General features: G+C 30.6%; 1 protein-coding gene and 1 pseudogene across 1 annotated transcript; one reads left to right on the forward strand and one right to left on the reverse strand.

The window, feature by feature from the left end:
* Positions 1-8,925: 8,925 nt before the first annotated feature.
* LOC107957869 (probable inactive poly [ADP-ribose] polymerase SRO3) lies at positions 8,926-12,080 on the reverse strand. Its single transcript, XM_016893471.2, has 4 exons — positions 10,772-12,080; positions 10,213-10,451; positions 9,995-10,119; positions 8,926-9,360 (listed from the first exon to the last, which is right to left on the reverse strand). The coding sequence occupies exons 1-4, from the start codon at positions 11,752-11,754 to the stop codon at positions 9,259-9,261; spliced, it is 1,449 nt and encodes a 482-aa protein (XP_016748960.1). The 5' UTR covers positions 11,755-12,080; the 3' UTR covers positions 8,926-9,258.
* A 150-nt stretch (positions 12,081-12,230) lies between these two features.
* Positions 12,231-13,928, forward strand: LOC107960682 (transcription factor RAX1-like; annotated as a pseudogene).
* The last annotated feature ends 3,192 nt before the right edge of the window (positions 13,929-17,120 follow it).

The raw sequence follows: 17,120 nt of genomic DNA on the forward strand, positions 1-17,120 counted from the left end.
CAAATAACAATGATGACAATAAATACAATTATGTAAAAATGTATATGCATGTATAATTTAAAGCCATAAAACAAGAAATGCATATAAATTATAGAATATGAAACATAGATAAATATATACATATATAAAAATCGGTAAGTATTATAAAAATAAAAATGTAAATGTGTTTATATATTTACAAATCGTGATAATATAAAATATATGTATGTGAGTTATAAAATATGTGAAATATACAAAAAGCATTTTTAAGAATATAAAGAATATATATATATAAGTATGTATATGATGTAAAATATGCATAAATATATGTAAGTATATAAGAATTATGAAATATGGAAAATATATTTAAGTATGTATAAGTATGTATATATACATATATGTGTAAAAAATATAATATTAAAAAGGGGTATATATATATGCGTAATATATATAAATACATATATAATATAATGTTAAAATATTCACATAATATACATAATAATAATGTTGAAAACATCTATTAATAATAAATATATACTTATATGTATTAAAGATATATTCATAAATACAAAAACATATACTAATAATCACAATAGTAAAGATAAAAAATGTATACGTGACATAATGCAAAAAATATATAAATGTTATGACATCTAAAAACATATACATAAAAATGAAAGAGATATATGACGAATAATGCAAAGATATTTGTATGAAATAATGGGAAATATACGAATAGCACGATATTTACAAGTGTATACTTAATATAATTATTTAAAAAAAATGATATAAATAAATGAATACATGAAAATAATACCATATACACAAAATACCTATATATATACGTAATGAAATATGTGAACAAATATTAATATTAAAGAATATATAATATATGTATATAATAGTAGAAACGAAACGAAAAATATATATATAGTTAAATATAATACAATAATAATAAAACAACAATGATAATAATATTATATATATAACAATTAATATTTAAAATTGAATTAAACAGCAAAAATATTATGAAATTTAAGGTAAAAAAAAAAGATGAAAAAGGGATGAGATTGGATTAAAACCAAATCTTTGGGGCGAATTTTGAAAGAAATTAAAGGAGAATGGACTTATTAGAACGCGCGTTAAACTATGGGGGATCAAATAAGTAATTTATCCAAACACTTGAAACGACACCGTTGGAAGGGGGACTAAATCGCAAAGTGAATGGATTTCAGGGTCAATTTATAAACAACGAATAACTTGATTGCGAAATATAAAAATGCGGAAGGGCCAATTGCGCAAATAGCCCTTCCGCTCAAAAACACGCGGATCCTGCCCTGGTGCGGGTCGGGTCGACCCGACCCACGTCCGAAACGACGTCGTTTTATCATTAAACAGGGGGACCAAAACGGTGCGTTTTGGTCCCCTATAAAAGCTAAGTTTTTTTGAAAAAATTCATTTGAGACCAGGTGAGGGAAAAAAAAGAAAGAAAGAGGGAGAGGGAGGGCACGGAGCGATTTCCGGCCAGGGGAGGGACGTCGGTCCGATCACCGGCGCCGACCGCCGGCCGTCGTACACGGCGGTCGGAGAGGTAAAATTTTCAAAATTTTTATTTTATTTTTTTATATTTGTGTATATTTTTATGTTAAATAGATAGAAAACAAAGAAATGTATATATATGTATGTAAAAATCGAAAGGAACAAAGAAAAAAAAATACAACCTTTTGTTTTTTGTTTTTAACAATCACTGCTATCTGTTTATTGAAGACTGTAAATTTCTCTTTAGTGTTTACAAAGTAGAAAAGAAGAAGAAGGAAAAAAAAGAAGCCCCCCCACCCTGTACAATTTTTGATTCGGGTTTTTATAACCCATTTTCATCTAATTTCTTATTGTTTCTGTTTTGTCTCTTTGCATGGGATGGGCACGATGGAGGTGACAGAGGCATGGGGTGCAGACGGTAATGGGCATGCGTGGAGGCTGGCGCGGAGCAGAGGCGTGCGAGGTTGAGTGGTTGGGCACATGGGGCAACGGCGTAAGTGGGCAAGTGGGGGGTAGGTTTGCTGGTATGGGCCCGGGCAGATTTTGGGCTTTACAATCAGTAATACCGTTATTGATTGAGATGGAAGACTGGCAAAAGATCTATATTCAAAATTTTAGTTGATAACAATATGAGTACAATCTTTGAACAACCCTTATCCCTTCCTTTACACAGCCTCGACATAAGCATCTCAATAATCTTAAACTGCTTGTAGAAAAGGTTGGAAAGTTTGAGATATTTCAAAAGAATTAAATCACACATTCCTTCAGAAAACCTTGAGACCTTTTTTATAAGTCATTATGCTTCATTAGGTTAATACAAGCTAAGCTGAAAGGGTGTATTTGCACATTAGGCCTAAAAGCTCTCCTTTTTATAAGGGATCAGCTTGTTGAATCCTAGAGAATATGTTATACGACAAAATAATTTTAAGTTGCGTGAATTCATATATAATTATTGAAAAATTAGTGAGCCTTAAATTAGACTTTAATAAAGTAAAATTCTTACTGTAAATTTACTCATAACCTAGTTCATATTAATTTTACTTTTAATATGAGTTGGATCAAACCCAAGTTAAAAAGACTAAAGTTTTAATAATAAATTATTAAATTGAACATTGGTTTAACATGAATTTTGTTTAATAATTAGACTCAATTGTTAAAATTGTATTAAACTGCAACTATGATGAAATTTTCTTATATGCCATGTTTTCGGATTTGAATGAATATGTAAGTTTAGTATATTTATTTTCAAAAATACTTTGAATTGTATGCTTATATATTTGTAAGTTGAATTTATGTTAAACATGATTTATGACAAGTATATATTTTTTGCATTAGTGATAATCTCAAAATTGATTGTTGGGAATAAGTGTGATAGCATGAAAGCATAGGTCTAGGAACGGTGCTGGCTAGGAAAAACTCGATATTTAAGAGGATCATGTACATCACATTTCTTTCTTCGAAACCTATTTGATTTTTATTCATCAACTATGCTCATTATTCCAGTATCTAATTGTGATGATAAACTGAGTCATTATATAACATTGTGCAAAAACGAAGAATGAAGAAATGATAATATTGTTAAGCCAATCATCAATTTGGTTGAAATAGATGATACAATTTTTTATTTTCACATGTCAATATTGTGACTAATATGAAAGAGTAGGTACTAGACAGTGGTGCCACTAGACACATTTGTGGCAATTAAAATATCTTTACGTCCTACTCTCAAGTGGAAAAATGAGAAGATGTTATCTATCTTAGATACTTTGGAAACTACAAATCTACTTAGAAAAGGCAAGATTTTGTTCAACTTTACATCTAGAAAAACTTTAGCCTAAGCGAGGTGCTTCATATTTCTAAAGTTAGAACCAAATTGGTTTTTGTTGGATTATTAGGAAAAGTTGGAGTGAAAGTTTCCTTTAAATGTGACAATGTTATAATAACTAAAAAAAATACTTTTATGAGTAAAAATTTTTGTAACCATATATTATTTGCTATTTGTTTTAGGAATTATTAATGATAATTTGTTGTAATTTGATACGTCAAATTAGGCTCTCTAGAACAATTGATGGGTTTGTTATCAAGCAATTTACGAGTATTTTCTATGCTTTTCATTGATTTTTATTTTTTTAGTATTAATGATTGTTTTTATTTAATTTTAGTCCTTTTGAGACCCAAATTGATAAAATGGTGCCATTGGAAATCTAATGGTGTGTTTTAGTTTGTGTAGGAAGATGACCACGACCAAACATTGAGCAGAACTGCACCTGGCATTGGTGTTATGACATTGATGCTAGGATGTTGAGACACTGAGCCTTCATCACCTTAAGGAAGCAATACTTCAATGAGAACCTTGGAGTAATCTGTCGAGGATGTTATGATACCAAGGGTTTTGTGTCATGACACCAAGTCTCCAAGGTTGCAATATCATTGCTGCTTGTTGAAGTGAAAGAGTTAGGGCCACTGTCGAAGATTTCATGACGCCAACTACTCAATATCATGACATCAAGACCCTCTAAAGCCAAGATTGTGCCACTGTCGAGGGTACTGCGACACCAAATCTTAGGTGTCGCGACACCGATGTTTGATAGGATGAAAATTATTATGTAACACCCTCTAACCCCAAACCGTCGCCAGAACAGGGTTACGAGGCATTACCGGACATATCAGACAACTTACTAATAATTCATAATTAATATAACATTCATAGTATAATTTAATAATTAAGTCCCTATATTGGACTCTCGAAGCCCAAAACATGTATTAAAAGTAGAAAAAGACTTGTTTGAGTATTCCGAAAATTTTTCGTATTTTTTTTACAAAAATTTTGACAGTATTTCTGCTTATTTTTACTTAAAACCCTCTGCAAATTCAAACCAAAAACAAACCAATACCAATGTTTCAACCAAAGAATTTTACATATTAAACACTACTTGATCATGCTTAAATCTTAATCCATTGATTTATTACTTAAATTTTAAAGTGTTAACATATAAGTAACTAATTCATATCTTTCATTTCATTTTGAAATTTAATACCAAATTTACTATTTTATAACTTTAAACTTACTTATCATCCAAAATTTCATAACTATCTAATTACAACAAGATCATTTAACATATATGTATATATATACATGACTCATGTACAACCACTTAGTACATGCCACTTAAACAAAAAGAAGAAATACATCACCAAAATTTTCTTGTTGGAGTCGGGATCTTTCTAGATGCTAAATTGGATCTTGAACTCTAATGACCTACGCACAGAAACAACCGTACACTGAGTATTTCATACTCAATGGTATTACTATAAAACCAAACTATTTAACATTAATAAATTACAACATCAACCATAAGCTTTATAAATCATTTAAACTAATTATACATAATTATATATCACTTCATAAATCTTAAATTCATATTTTATTTTATTTTCATACTAATTCGATTCATAATTTAATTCATACATTCTTTCTCGCACTTTCAGTAGTGCCAAATCAATCAATCTCATTTTCAAATTTTCATTGCAATTATTTATCCTATTAACAAGGCTCGGACTCTGATAGATATACGGATTCCACCCAAACACACCAGAAAATCCAACCCAAACACACCCGGAATAATATAAATCCTCCATAACACACTAGTATAATATAGCCTCCCAAACACACCAGTATATTATATCCTCCCTAACACACCAATAAGGCATTAAATGCCTCTTCGATTAAACCGAAGCATATAATAACAGAATCATCTTCTCGGCCGAGCTACAAATCTCCTCATCACATCACAATCCTACGGCATGCCATTTGTATCCAATCTAGTCCGACAAGTTAATAGGGTATTATTTTACTTTTCCAATTTCAAATTCATTTCCACAACAATTTCAAATATTCAATCAATTCAAAACATCTATTATCTCAATTCACATATAATTCAATATTCACACATATTCTTACTTAATTTCAAATATTATTACTTACCTTATCTTAAATGTCCCATGACTACAAATTCAATATAACAGTTAATAAATAGTTTGAGTTATAGTAATACAAACCCGGAATACGCGTTTACTCCTCAACGATCTTTTCTTTTCCTTTGGATGCCGATGCCTCGTTTTCCTTGTTAGCTACGAAAATAATAATAACAATTTACATTATTAATTACAGTATTAATTTAATAATTAATTGAATTTTTATTCAATTTATTCCTAATTCCAATTTAATCCTAATTAACTATTTTATTTGTTTAACTTAATTTATACTTCATTTCTACCCAATTTCCTTCCATATTCACCCTAACAATCTAATGTTCATTATAAAACTCTAATTTAAAATTTCTTTCAATTTAATTTCCTAAAACACAAAACTTATAGCTTCTTTTACAATTTAATCCCTTTTTCAATTCTAACTTAAAATTCATTCAATTAAATCCCTGATTCTTCTTTTTGTTCAACATAACCCATGCTTAAAAACCTAAGAACTTCCAAACCTTAATTTAATTTCAACAAAACTTTGTTTTCAAGCTTCTAAAACATCAAAATTAAGAGAAAATGGCTAAATTTAGCTTATCAATTAAACTTGAAGCTTTAAAATCCCAATTTTCCCTTCTTCTTTTTTCTTTCCCTTTTTCTTCCCCTGTTTTCGTTTTGTTCTTTGTTCTTTTCTGTTCTTCTTTCTTTTATTTTCTTTTATTCTATTTTCTTATTTCTTTTAGTTATTTTATATTACTTTAATATTAAGTAAACAAATTATTTTATAACAAATGTACCAATATTTTTATTACAATTTTCATTATTCAATTTATTTATTATTAAAAAAAATCTTATAATTTAATTATTATAATTTACTTATTATATAAGAAATTATATATATTTTACACATTTACCAATAATGATTATGCACTTGTCTTATTTCATAATATAATATCAATTTAATAATTATTAATATATAAATATCTTTTACTTATTATTTAAGAAAATATACAAATATATATATTTACATGTGTATAAATACACATATCACACATGTACACTTCTATCATCATACATTTGGCACAAATTTTAATTTATTTATAATCTAATAACAAAATTTTAAATCAAATAATAATAATAATATTATTATTATTATTAATATTAACAATAATAATTAATAAAATCTAAGAAAAATCTTAGATTTTTCTATCCATTTTGCCGCCTCAATTATTACAAATGGTTTAATTCTTTTATTGTTTTAGAATTAAACTTTTAACCTTTACTTAGTCTAGTCCTTTTTACTAATTACTCTAAATTAAATTAGTTTCACCTAAGTAAAACTTAATTAGACATATAAATAGACTTATAATTATTCCTAATAATTATTTACGAACCCGTTTCACTAAGACGGAGGCCCGATAATGTACTTTTTCGGTCCCCACGGATTTTGGGTCATTACATATTACAATGGTAGTTTTTTGTCCAACACAAACACAAGTTAACCCATACACTTTAAGGGCATTTTTGTCAAAATTTAGGGTTAATTTTTTTTGGTGAAAAGAAACAAAATAGTTGAATTAAATTATATTAAACTGAGCAAAAACACCACTTACTTTATCAGATAAAGGGTTACTAGCATCTCCCTAGGAGGATAAACGAATACCTATAAGCCTTCTTTCCCACCTGAGGCCATTTTAACTATATGGTCAGCATTGGTTATCCTCCTTTGAGACATGTCGTAAACACCAGTGCCCGACATGCATCAAAAGTTTCTAAATACACCTGATCAAAGAAGAACTCAATGCTGCTGATAGAGTGTCTTGGAGAACCTTAATCACCTCCAAGCAATCACTTTGAATCATCACCCTTTAATACCCACAACCTTGAATCTTGGTTGTATTAAAAATGCTTTTGTTGTCAAACTTAAAGGAGCCATCTTTTATCACCATTCTAGCTTAGTTTTTATTCTCTTCTCCATTTTTAGGTTTTAGTTCTTTACCTTTCTCAGCTTGGTAGTTGTAGTTGGTAGTTTTCTAGGGTTTTTACTGTAAATTTTATTTCTTTACACTTAGATGCAAAAATATTATTTTGTATTTTGATTTCTATTAAAACCTTTAATACAGTTAAGCTTTGTTAACTCTTAAAAGTGTAAAAATCTGAACTTTAGTCATACTTTCTTCTTCATTGTTGTTGTTGTCATCTTCTATAAAAGCTCCATCAAGAGTCCTTAAAATTTTCTTAACCTTGCTTTTTATACTTTCTTTAATGAATCATTTGAACATATATTTGATTAATGTTCGTGTGTTAATGATGGGTGGTAAATAAATTTTATGGTAGTTAGATGATGGAAGTGTTGCATAGTTAGTTTTTGAGATAGGAATTAAATTGTAAAAGTTACACTAAATCGAATAGACTTCAAAACCTAAAATTGACACCTCTAAGTGAACAATTAGATATGTGAGACAGAGAAGAGAAACTGTTGAGAACCAATCAACTGACCACTTTAACTTTCTGAAATGATATTTTGTACTTTTGACTGTTTTACAATTTAGTCCTTCTAATTGTTAGGTTAATCAATGTTTGATGATCGTAGTATACTATTCAGCAAGTAGCTAACTAGAATTCATAATTACTGGATAAACTTAGGAGAAAAAGAAATTATAGAGAAGAACTTGCTGAATTCATTTCAAAATTTGAATCGTTGTTAAAGACATTGACGTACCTGTTGTAACAAACTGTACCAGAGGATTATTTTTTTACACAGCTGGCATAATAGAAAATAAAATGACTAGTGTTGGATACAAGCATTGGGCTAGTGTCATCTCGGCCCATTAGCCATCAGCATTCGATTTGCGGAGTCCATCTTGGATTGGTCTTCTTGTTAGTAACCCTTTCAATTGGCCCACTGTCAATAGACGACCCATCGCCCGGTGTTGGCCGTTCCTTCTCGTCTGTTGACTGAATGTCTCCTTTCCTCAATTCTACCAAATCCCTAATTTCCTCTTAAATTCAATCGATTAGGGTTCTTTTCCCCAATTCTTTCGAAACAGTTTCCAATTCCATGAAAAAAAACCAAATGGACAAAATAGAACTAAGAAACATAAATTAAAACAAGAGCAAGGTGACAAGCACAATTGCAAAATAAAGTAAGTTACATCGGAAGTAATCAAAGGCCATTACTTGATGACAAGCAAGCATGTTAAACCCAAAGGACTAATATAGATTCACCTAACACTAAAAGCCAACAAAATACAAATCGGAACCAAGTTAAAATGAAAACCACCAAAACATAAGAAGACTGAACACAAATAATTAGATGACGCTTCGAGAGCAAAAAGAACCCATGGATATCGGTGAGAAACTGTCTAAGGGTAAGTAATAATGTTAAAAAAGTGAAGAGAAACATGCCTTTCAGAGATTTATAAGAGTGTATATGCTAAGCTTGCCAGCTTTAATAAAATTAACAGTGAACTTCCACAAAATAAAATCTATAGTGAGAAAGGAAAATGAAAAATTGAGAGACAGAAATTCTGAGAACTTTATAACTACTTAAATCATGATTGCCACACATTCTGTGGTTTAAAACAAAGAGAAACCCTAAATCCCCCGATCAATAAAAAACTAAGAATGACTTCTGTCGTTTTAGTGGTCTAGGCATTTGCTTTCCTAAGCTAGTTGTGAGGTAACAATTACATTTGGCATTTCCCTCTCTCAAACAGCATAGGCAAATAAATAGGTAACCGAAACAATTCCAAAACTTCCAAATCATCCAGAAGCATTGATATCCTGAATAGCGGATCTCAGGACCTCATCCCCAGCAACCTGCCGTAGTTTCTTTATAAAAGCATCCTTGGCCATCATTCCAGCCTGTGGTAAACAATTGGGCAAAAAAAAAAAAAAAGATCAAAACATGCTTAGATTTTAGAATGCGACTTCCATTCCAAGCAACAAGATATATCTGGAGTTCCTTTTTGTATATTATATAGATGATTCAATCCGCAAGGACAATGATTGGGAATTATTTGATCGTCTTTCTCCGACTAAGAGGCGAAACATAATCAACTTGAACTCAAGACAGCTATTCGAAATATGAGTGAAAGACTAGATTTATTATCTCATGTTCGCTTTTCGTGAAAAAATACCAATTGAAGCGGAGGGTTTCTTCAAACAGCAAGGAAGTGGGTCAATTATTCAATCAAATGATATTGAGCATGTTTAACATCTCTTCCCGAGAGGCAAGTGGGCTATTTCTTCGCAAAATTGTGCTCAATTTCATATGTGGCAATCGCACCATCTCTTCGCTAGTTGGGGGAAGAATCCACACCAATCGGATTTTTTGAGGAACATATCGAGTGAGAATTGGATTTGGTTAGACAATGTATGATTGGTAAAGAGGGACCGATTTTTTAGCAAGGTACGGAACGTATAGTCAAATATTCAATATGATTCCACAAGATATAGTTTTGTCCAACCTAATCTAATTGACAAGCAACCTACTTACCCTATATGTGCTGTATATCATCAATATTTCTTGGACATTGCCAGGAGGTAGAGAGCTCTTAATCTTCGAAAATAATTTTTCAAGGGAATACTTAACACCCGCAACTGCCCTCAGTGGAGCTTCACCTACAAGAGAATCATACAAACATACAAAACGTCAACTTCTAAAATATACAAGGAAACAAGAAAAAGGGTACCAAGGAAAGAAGAAAAGCTTACCTTGCATGTTACTAGGTCTGAAACTCACAACAGACTCGGGAAGAATATGCATGTTTGCAATATTTGACCATACCACATACCACTTCGGGTTCTTGGGATCATCAGAACCAGTGTCAAAATCTACACTAGATGGGAGATACTGTTCTGATCCGGCTTCTACTTTTTCGACATTTCCCAATATCACCCGGCACAGAATAAGATGTTTTAGACCATTACCATCAACATCAGCAAGCTTTGCACTGCAACCATTAACCCAACATTAAACAGATACAAAAATGACAGCGTGACAGTAAAAATTACCAGAAAAGAAACAACGTAACAAGGAGTAATGAAACCAATCAAAAACTGAGAAAACCTGGTATACGTATTACATAAATATATGATACTAAATCACTTCTAGTTCTAGTTTCAGCTAGAGAACTGCCCAAGCCAGAATTTCCCCTTGCACCAACTAGGCTTGAGCGACTTCAATCTCAAATCCAATAGTAATCTAATAGGGTAACAGCCTTAGTCCCTGAGGTAAAACTAACTTACTAATAGTAGCAAACGAAGACTTTACCTCAAGTGTGGCAAGCCTACGGCAGATAAATAAATGCCAATCCCATAAGCATCAGCCGCGGGAAGCTTACTAGGTAACCCAAACCCATGGGCCAGCACACTCTCCACACGCTTGGCGGAAGCCCCAAACCATGCATAAACCATATTTGAAGTGCCCCTGGCAGCCTTAGTAATCTCATTCTGCTTTTGAAAAACTTCGTGACGAGCTTTGTCCAAATGCGTTTCTCGCTTACATTGATGAATTGAAGTAACCAAAGCTCCAGTATCAACTTTCGCAATTCCTTTCAAGAAATTATCCTTCACGAGCATAGACGCCATATCTGTTTCATTTAACCGTATCGTATTAGGCCATTTAGCATCTCCTCCCTCCTCCAAACGCTGACATTTGACCGCATCATTCCCCGCGGCTTTGTAAGAGGAGCTCACTTCAGGCTCCTCCTCCCTCTTTCTCTTCGATGAAGGTGGATCAATCTTAACTTCTATCTCAATCTTAGGATTGCAATTACAATTCTTATTTTTATAATTACAGCTAGTATTATCATCCCACTCACTACATTCTGATTGAATAAATTCTTCTTCGCTAAAAAAATCGCTAGGGAAAAAACACTTGCCACTTTCGTCTATCCAAGAAATTGACCGGCAATTACCTGTCGAGTACTCGATCTGCAGCATCCTCTTGAAATCAAATATATACTTCGAACCGTCAATCGACGTCTCGATAATCGGTTTCCGCTCCAAGAAACCGGCTCGGAGCGTTTCTACTACATCGGCCGAGAAATTAACCCATGAATCATTACGAAAGTACATGAACCGCAAAGGAACCGCGCTCCGTCCGAAATTCGCGTTGTTCTGCAAGAAATCTCGTTTGCAGAAACCAGATCGGACGCTGCCGCCGCGTTTACACGTACCTTTAGAGGAGGAAAACGATGCCGGTGCACTAGGAGGAACCCTAACGCCAGCGGATTCCACCAGATTCATGGTCATCGTCGCTGTTGAGATTTCTTGGAACTATAAATAATAAATTAAAAACCAAAAGGAGCTGAAGAAATTCTTCAGGATTCAAACAAACAGACAGCCGGTAGAATCGGAAGAGATTGAAACAAAACCCGCCTTATATAAAGGCGCTCAAAGCATGAAAATTCCGTGAAAGATTAAGATTAGGGTTTTATGTGAAATTACAAAAACAGGTCTTCATATTAATGACCGTTAAGGCGGCGTTGCTGGAAATGAATAAGGGGTGTTTTAGATAATTCGATTTGAGGCGGTTACGGATTTGTGGGGTCCGCAACAAACGTTCGTTCGAGATGAGAGCGATGATTATTAAACAACAAACTTGTTGGCTAAGTAGCTTTTCTCTTCGTTTACTTATCTTTGCCACGTCAGATGTTGGATTCGGACTTTTTTTGTTCTTTCTTCGGCCCAAAGAAATTAGACATTTAAAAAGAAAAAAAAATGAATTTATGCCTTACATAGGTCAACGCCCCAAAATGCCGCCTTTTATACTCTCAACTTCCCTTCAATTCCGTGTTCCAAACTTGCAAATTAAGTATTCTATAATTTCATTAATATTTTTTAGATACTCCGAATTAAGTTTTAAAATAATAAATATTATCTTTTTTAAATAATTTATTATTTAAAATATATTATTAAAGTTTGTACTTTAATCCTTAAAGTGAACAAAGAAATCTCAACCAATGATCTAAAATGGTGTTTACTTTTTTAATTTTAAATTTAAATATATCTTCGTTTCATAAATTTTATTTTCTTTCATTCGCATTCGCATTTTGGATGTCACAATGCCGATATTTTTAACATAAATTAACATATATTAATTTTAGTTTCATAATTGAAAAGAGCTTAATACATGTAGTATAAGTCATCAAGGGCCCAAAAAGAGGCCCAGCATGCCCAAACAAAAGTAAACAAAGGCCAAGCCCATTCCAATAAAAAATCACAAAGAATCAAAGGGCACTAGCACCTTTACCAAGCGCCACCAGGCACTGTAGTGCGCTCCGGCCAAAGAGAAAGGAGCACCATGTCTTGACCCGTCTTCTACTTCCTAAACAACCGGAACAAGAAGAACCTGTAGCAGCCATAAGCAAATACCCACCCATCTTCAACTAAGGGTCCATTTTGCTTCATGAAAAACAATTTACATAAAATAATTTTTGAAAAATAACTTAATTGTTAAAAAATATGATTTTTTTTGGATGATTTTATGTAAAATATTTTTACGATATTTGATAGGTTTTCTAAAACATCCTTTTCTTGTTCAAAATAATTTTTGACATAATTTTATTTTTATTTAAATTAAATAGATTAATTCTCATAAATATAGTAATAGTTATTGATGGTTAAATACAATTTAAATTACATAAATAAATATGTGCTTGTAACATCTCCTTTAAACACAGTAACTGAGTAATATTAAAAGCAATTGTAAAAGATTGATTTGGTTCGAATAACAAAATTATGACTACTGATATTCTTCATAACATTATATCAGTGGTTATTTATATAGCCTTAAATAATTCACAAATATAGAGCAAATATAGGATCTTAATAGTTCAACGCCACGTGATTTATGGCCAATAATAGTTACTTAATTATTAGGAAGGACTAACAATGATATCAAGAACTACTGGAACACCAAGCGTTAGAAGAAACTCTATCCATGAATATGACTTCTCAATCCTAGAAAAAATCACCACCATTACCATCTTCTCATCACACTCCATCTGTTTCATTTCAATCTTTATCATCTCTATATAAAGACTGAATTACTTATCACACTCCAACCAAATATTTCACGACCTTTAAGCCAATGTCATCATTTCAATCTAATATTTTGAATAATGACAACACTACTTTAGCTACTAATTATTCTATTATTCACACTTTGGAGACTTTGGTGAATTACATGCAGTGTTACCAATAAAGAAAATTATTTTCTCATGTTTGCGAGTGCGCCAAGCTGCAGTTCATTTGATGTTAGCTTTACCCATATCAGTTTTGGCAAAGAGATGAAGCAAGAAGAGTAATTTTCAAGTTTTGGTGCCTTTAATGGGTATGAAGATAATCACAACTTCATGTTGTGTCCTAACACCAATAATGGAGGTTAAAATGTTAACCAATAAACTGAGAAGCCAAGTGGATAATATTTAAACAATCCCACCCATTTTAGCTAACATGACATGTATGAAACATAAAAGAAAATATTTTCACATTTGCTACCTCATAAAAAATATATGCTAGAACTAACATTAACACACATGTCCATTGCATCAAGTTTCATGGTTATAGCCCTGTTGAACAGCAAAAAAACTAGATTAATCATAACCCAATGGTTGACTGCAATTGAGCTACTAGAATAATCATGCTAGAGCATAGAAATTTTACTCCGACTCTTTTAGTACCTAAAAAATAATTAACAAACATGATTTAAATACTTCCATACCCGACATTCACTCACAAATAAAAAAAAACATATTCAACGTGATTTCATGATATCTAAATTTTCACCCCATAAAGATCCAACAAGAAAACCAAAATGATTTTACATTTAAACAGAGTGTAAATGAAATTTCATGAGCACAAATCCTCTCGTTTCTTACTAAGTAATTTGTTGTTATTATTTCAGGCCTAAATTTATTTTTATTATCATTTCAATAGTATAAACAATTACGCAAAGCTATTACTTCCCAGATGTTCTAATATACATTCTAATAGAAGTATATTGTTGACGTATAAAATTCAGACAAGCATGAATGGATCTGTTTCCATGAAACATAATAACCTATAAGGTAATTCACACGTAGTTTATGTTGTATTCTTCCAACTTTTACGAAATTTATATATATATATATTTAAAAAATTGTTATTCTTTGAATATTTATGATTTTTAAATTATTTTTTAAAAAGAGAAATTTATTAATTCATTCCATGAATGATCCATACAATTCGGGAAAAAAAATCAGTCGTAGGCGATAAAGGATAAACTTCATTGATACAATAAAGGTTTCAGCCTCAACATCAATAGAATATTATGACACATTGACAATTGGCTCTGTCATAAATCAAGCACGACATATCTGAATTGATTGTAAGCACTTAATACGATAAGAAAATCGGGCTTGAATTGTCCAAAGTGACAAGCAAAAATTGGCAAAAGAACCAAGGATCCACCAAACTGGAGAGGACGGCTACAAAATTATCTATAAAATCACTTGCAAAAGCAATACTACATGTATAAACAAGACTAAAATACGTAATATAAGAGTAAACAAAAACTTTTAAAAAATGAAGAATTATTAAACAATGGAAAACAAAAAATATATATAAAACTTAAGATAGCAGAAGTCCAAATCAACTCGTGGAATAATTTATTATCCTGAAATACGCTCAAAACAGAAATAGATTAACAAGCCGACGAAGAGCCACCCACTTTCCAAGAGAAACTGATGGAGGCCAGTGGAGTTTTAAAGATAACATGCACCGTCACAACTTATGAAAACAATAAAAATACCCATAAAATAGATTTTACCAACTAAAAAAAAGAGAAGACACATAAAGTGAATAAAAAAAAGAAAGAAAGAAAAGGTTAATGGGAGGGAGAAAAAGACGAACAGCTAAAACAAAAAGAGAAGAAGTAAACGATTTGGAGAAAGAAGAGAAAAGTTTTGAAGGTTTCATTAAAGAATTGTCTTTAAAAGGTTAATTTATTATTCATAGAGATGGTAGTTCTAAATAATGGATTTATATAATATATAAATCTTAAATTATTTGTTCATGTGGCATATGAGTTAAATAGTGGTATATCAGCGTAAAATGCACGTTGACTACTAAGAAAGTTATCATGTCAATATTGTTAAAAAAATTAATGTTTTAATTTCTATTTCTTTTAAAGAAAATTAACTTAACCTTTTTTAAAAGGTTAACAGTTAAATTTGATTTTTTAAAAATTAAATTAATAAAAATATAAATATTAAATATTAAATATTAAATTTATCACGATATCTATTTTTTAAACTCAACTTGATTTATATCTAATAAAATTTTTTAAGGGTTTTTTTTAAGGTTTGTATATGAATAACACTTATATATGTTTTAATAAATCAATCATTACAATTATAACTTGCAGAGTATATTTAGCAACTCATTACAATACACCTATGTTAAACTCACACGTAGTAATATTTGCATCTTAGACTTCAAAGTTTTGAAAGATTTCTTACCATTAAATTTAAGTCTCATCCACTTGTTAGTAATGGAGAGTTCGGTTCGGCTGAGTTGATTTTTGTGAATTTTTCGAATAGTTGGATGATAATTGGATTTTATTTTAGTTTTTTATTTTTATTTTTGAATTCAGGATTTTTGGATTTATTTTAATAGTATGAGTTTTTTTAATGATTTTTTAGATATTATCATTAAATTATTGTTTGATATATTGGTGACAGAATTTTTTTAACTTCACAAGTAAATTTAAAAAATTATTAGTGGAGCTTTTAAACTTCAAAAAGTAAAGTTAGGGGTTGACAAGTATATAAAGTATAGCAAATTATTTAAAAAAAAACACATGTCAAATTTTTAAGATTATTTGTAAAATAAATAAAAAATACATACTAACCTTTTAAAATATCAATTAACTATACTTACAATTTCTTAAACTTGCTAATGGGATTAAAAGAGCATTAAATAATACACTTTATTTAATAAAATCTCAAACTATTTTTTTTTATAAATATTTCTAAAAATAAAAATTCAACATGATTTTTCTCAATATATTTTATATAAAATGTTTTCATCATAAAAATATTAAAATAATTATAAATCAAATACAAAATTTAAATTGGTTCGAGTAACTATGATTATTTAATTTTTATATTTAGCTCATTAAAAGATTGATCTAAGTCAAATACAGAACATTTAGCAAGTTTTATATGAGAATTATTTAGAAAACGATATTAAACTAATATGAAATTCGACTGTCAATAGTTTTTCGATATATAATTTTATTATCTGTAAATTACTATTCATTTGTAGTAGAAAAATCTGCTTCGTTCATTTTATTTTTTTCTTTGGTTTTTATGCAAGTCAAGATTTCATTATCATTGGTTACAACTTAAAGAATAAATAGAGGTCAACGGCGTGCTCTTGTGTTTATTTTCTTAGCTTTTAAACTCTTCCAAAGGTTTGGTTACAACAAAAATGTTGTCAGCAGTGAGTTGGTAATTTTGACAAAACTTAGGTTTTGTTTTCTGTTTTCCATATCAAGGTGCCCTGATTACAAATTATTCTAAACAAATTCCAACCAAGAGTTTTTTAGTTTTCTTTTCATGATTTTCTTCTAC

The sequence above is a fragment of the Gossypium hirsutum genome, chromosome A05, assembly GCF_007990345.1.
Source record: "Gossypium hirsutum isolate 1008001.06 chromosome A05, Gossypium_hirsutum_v2.1, whole genome shotgun sequence".
NCBI classification, from domain to species: domain Eukaryota; kingdom Viridiplantae; phylum Streptophyta; class Magnoliopsida; order Malvales; family Malvaceae; genus Gossypium; species Gossypium hirsutum.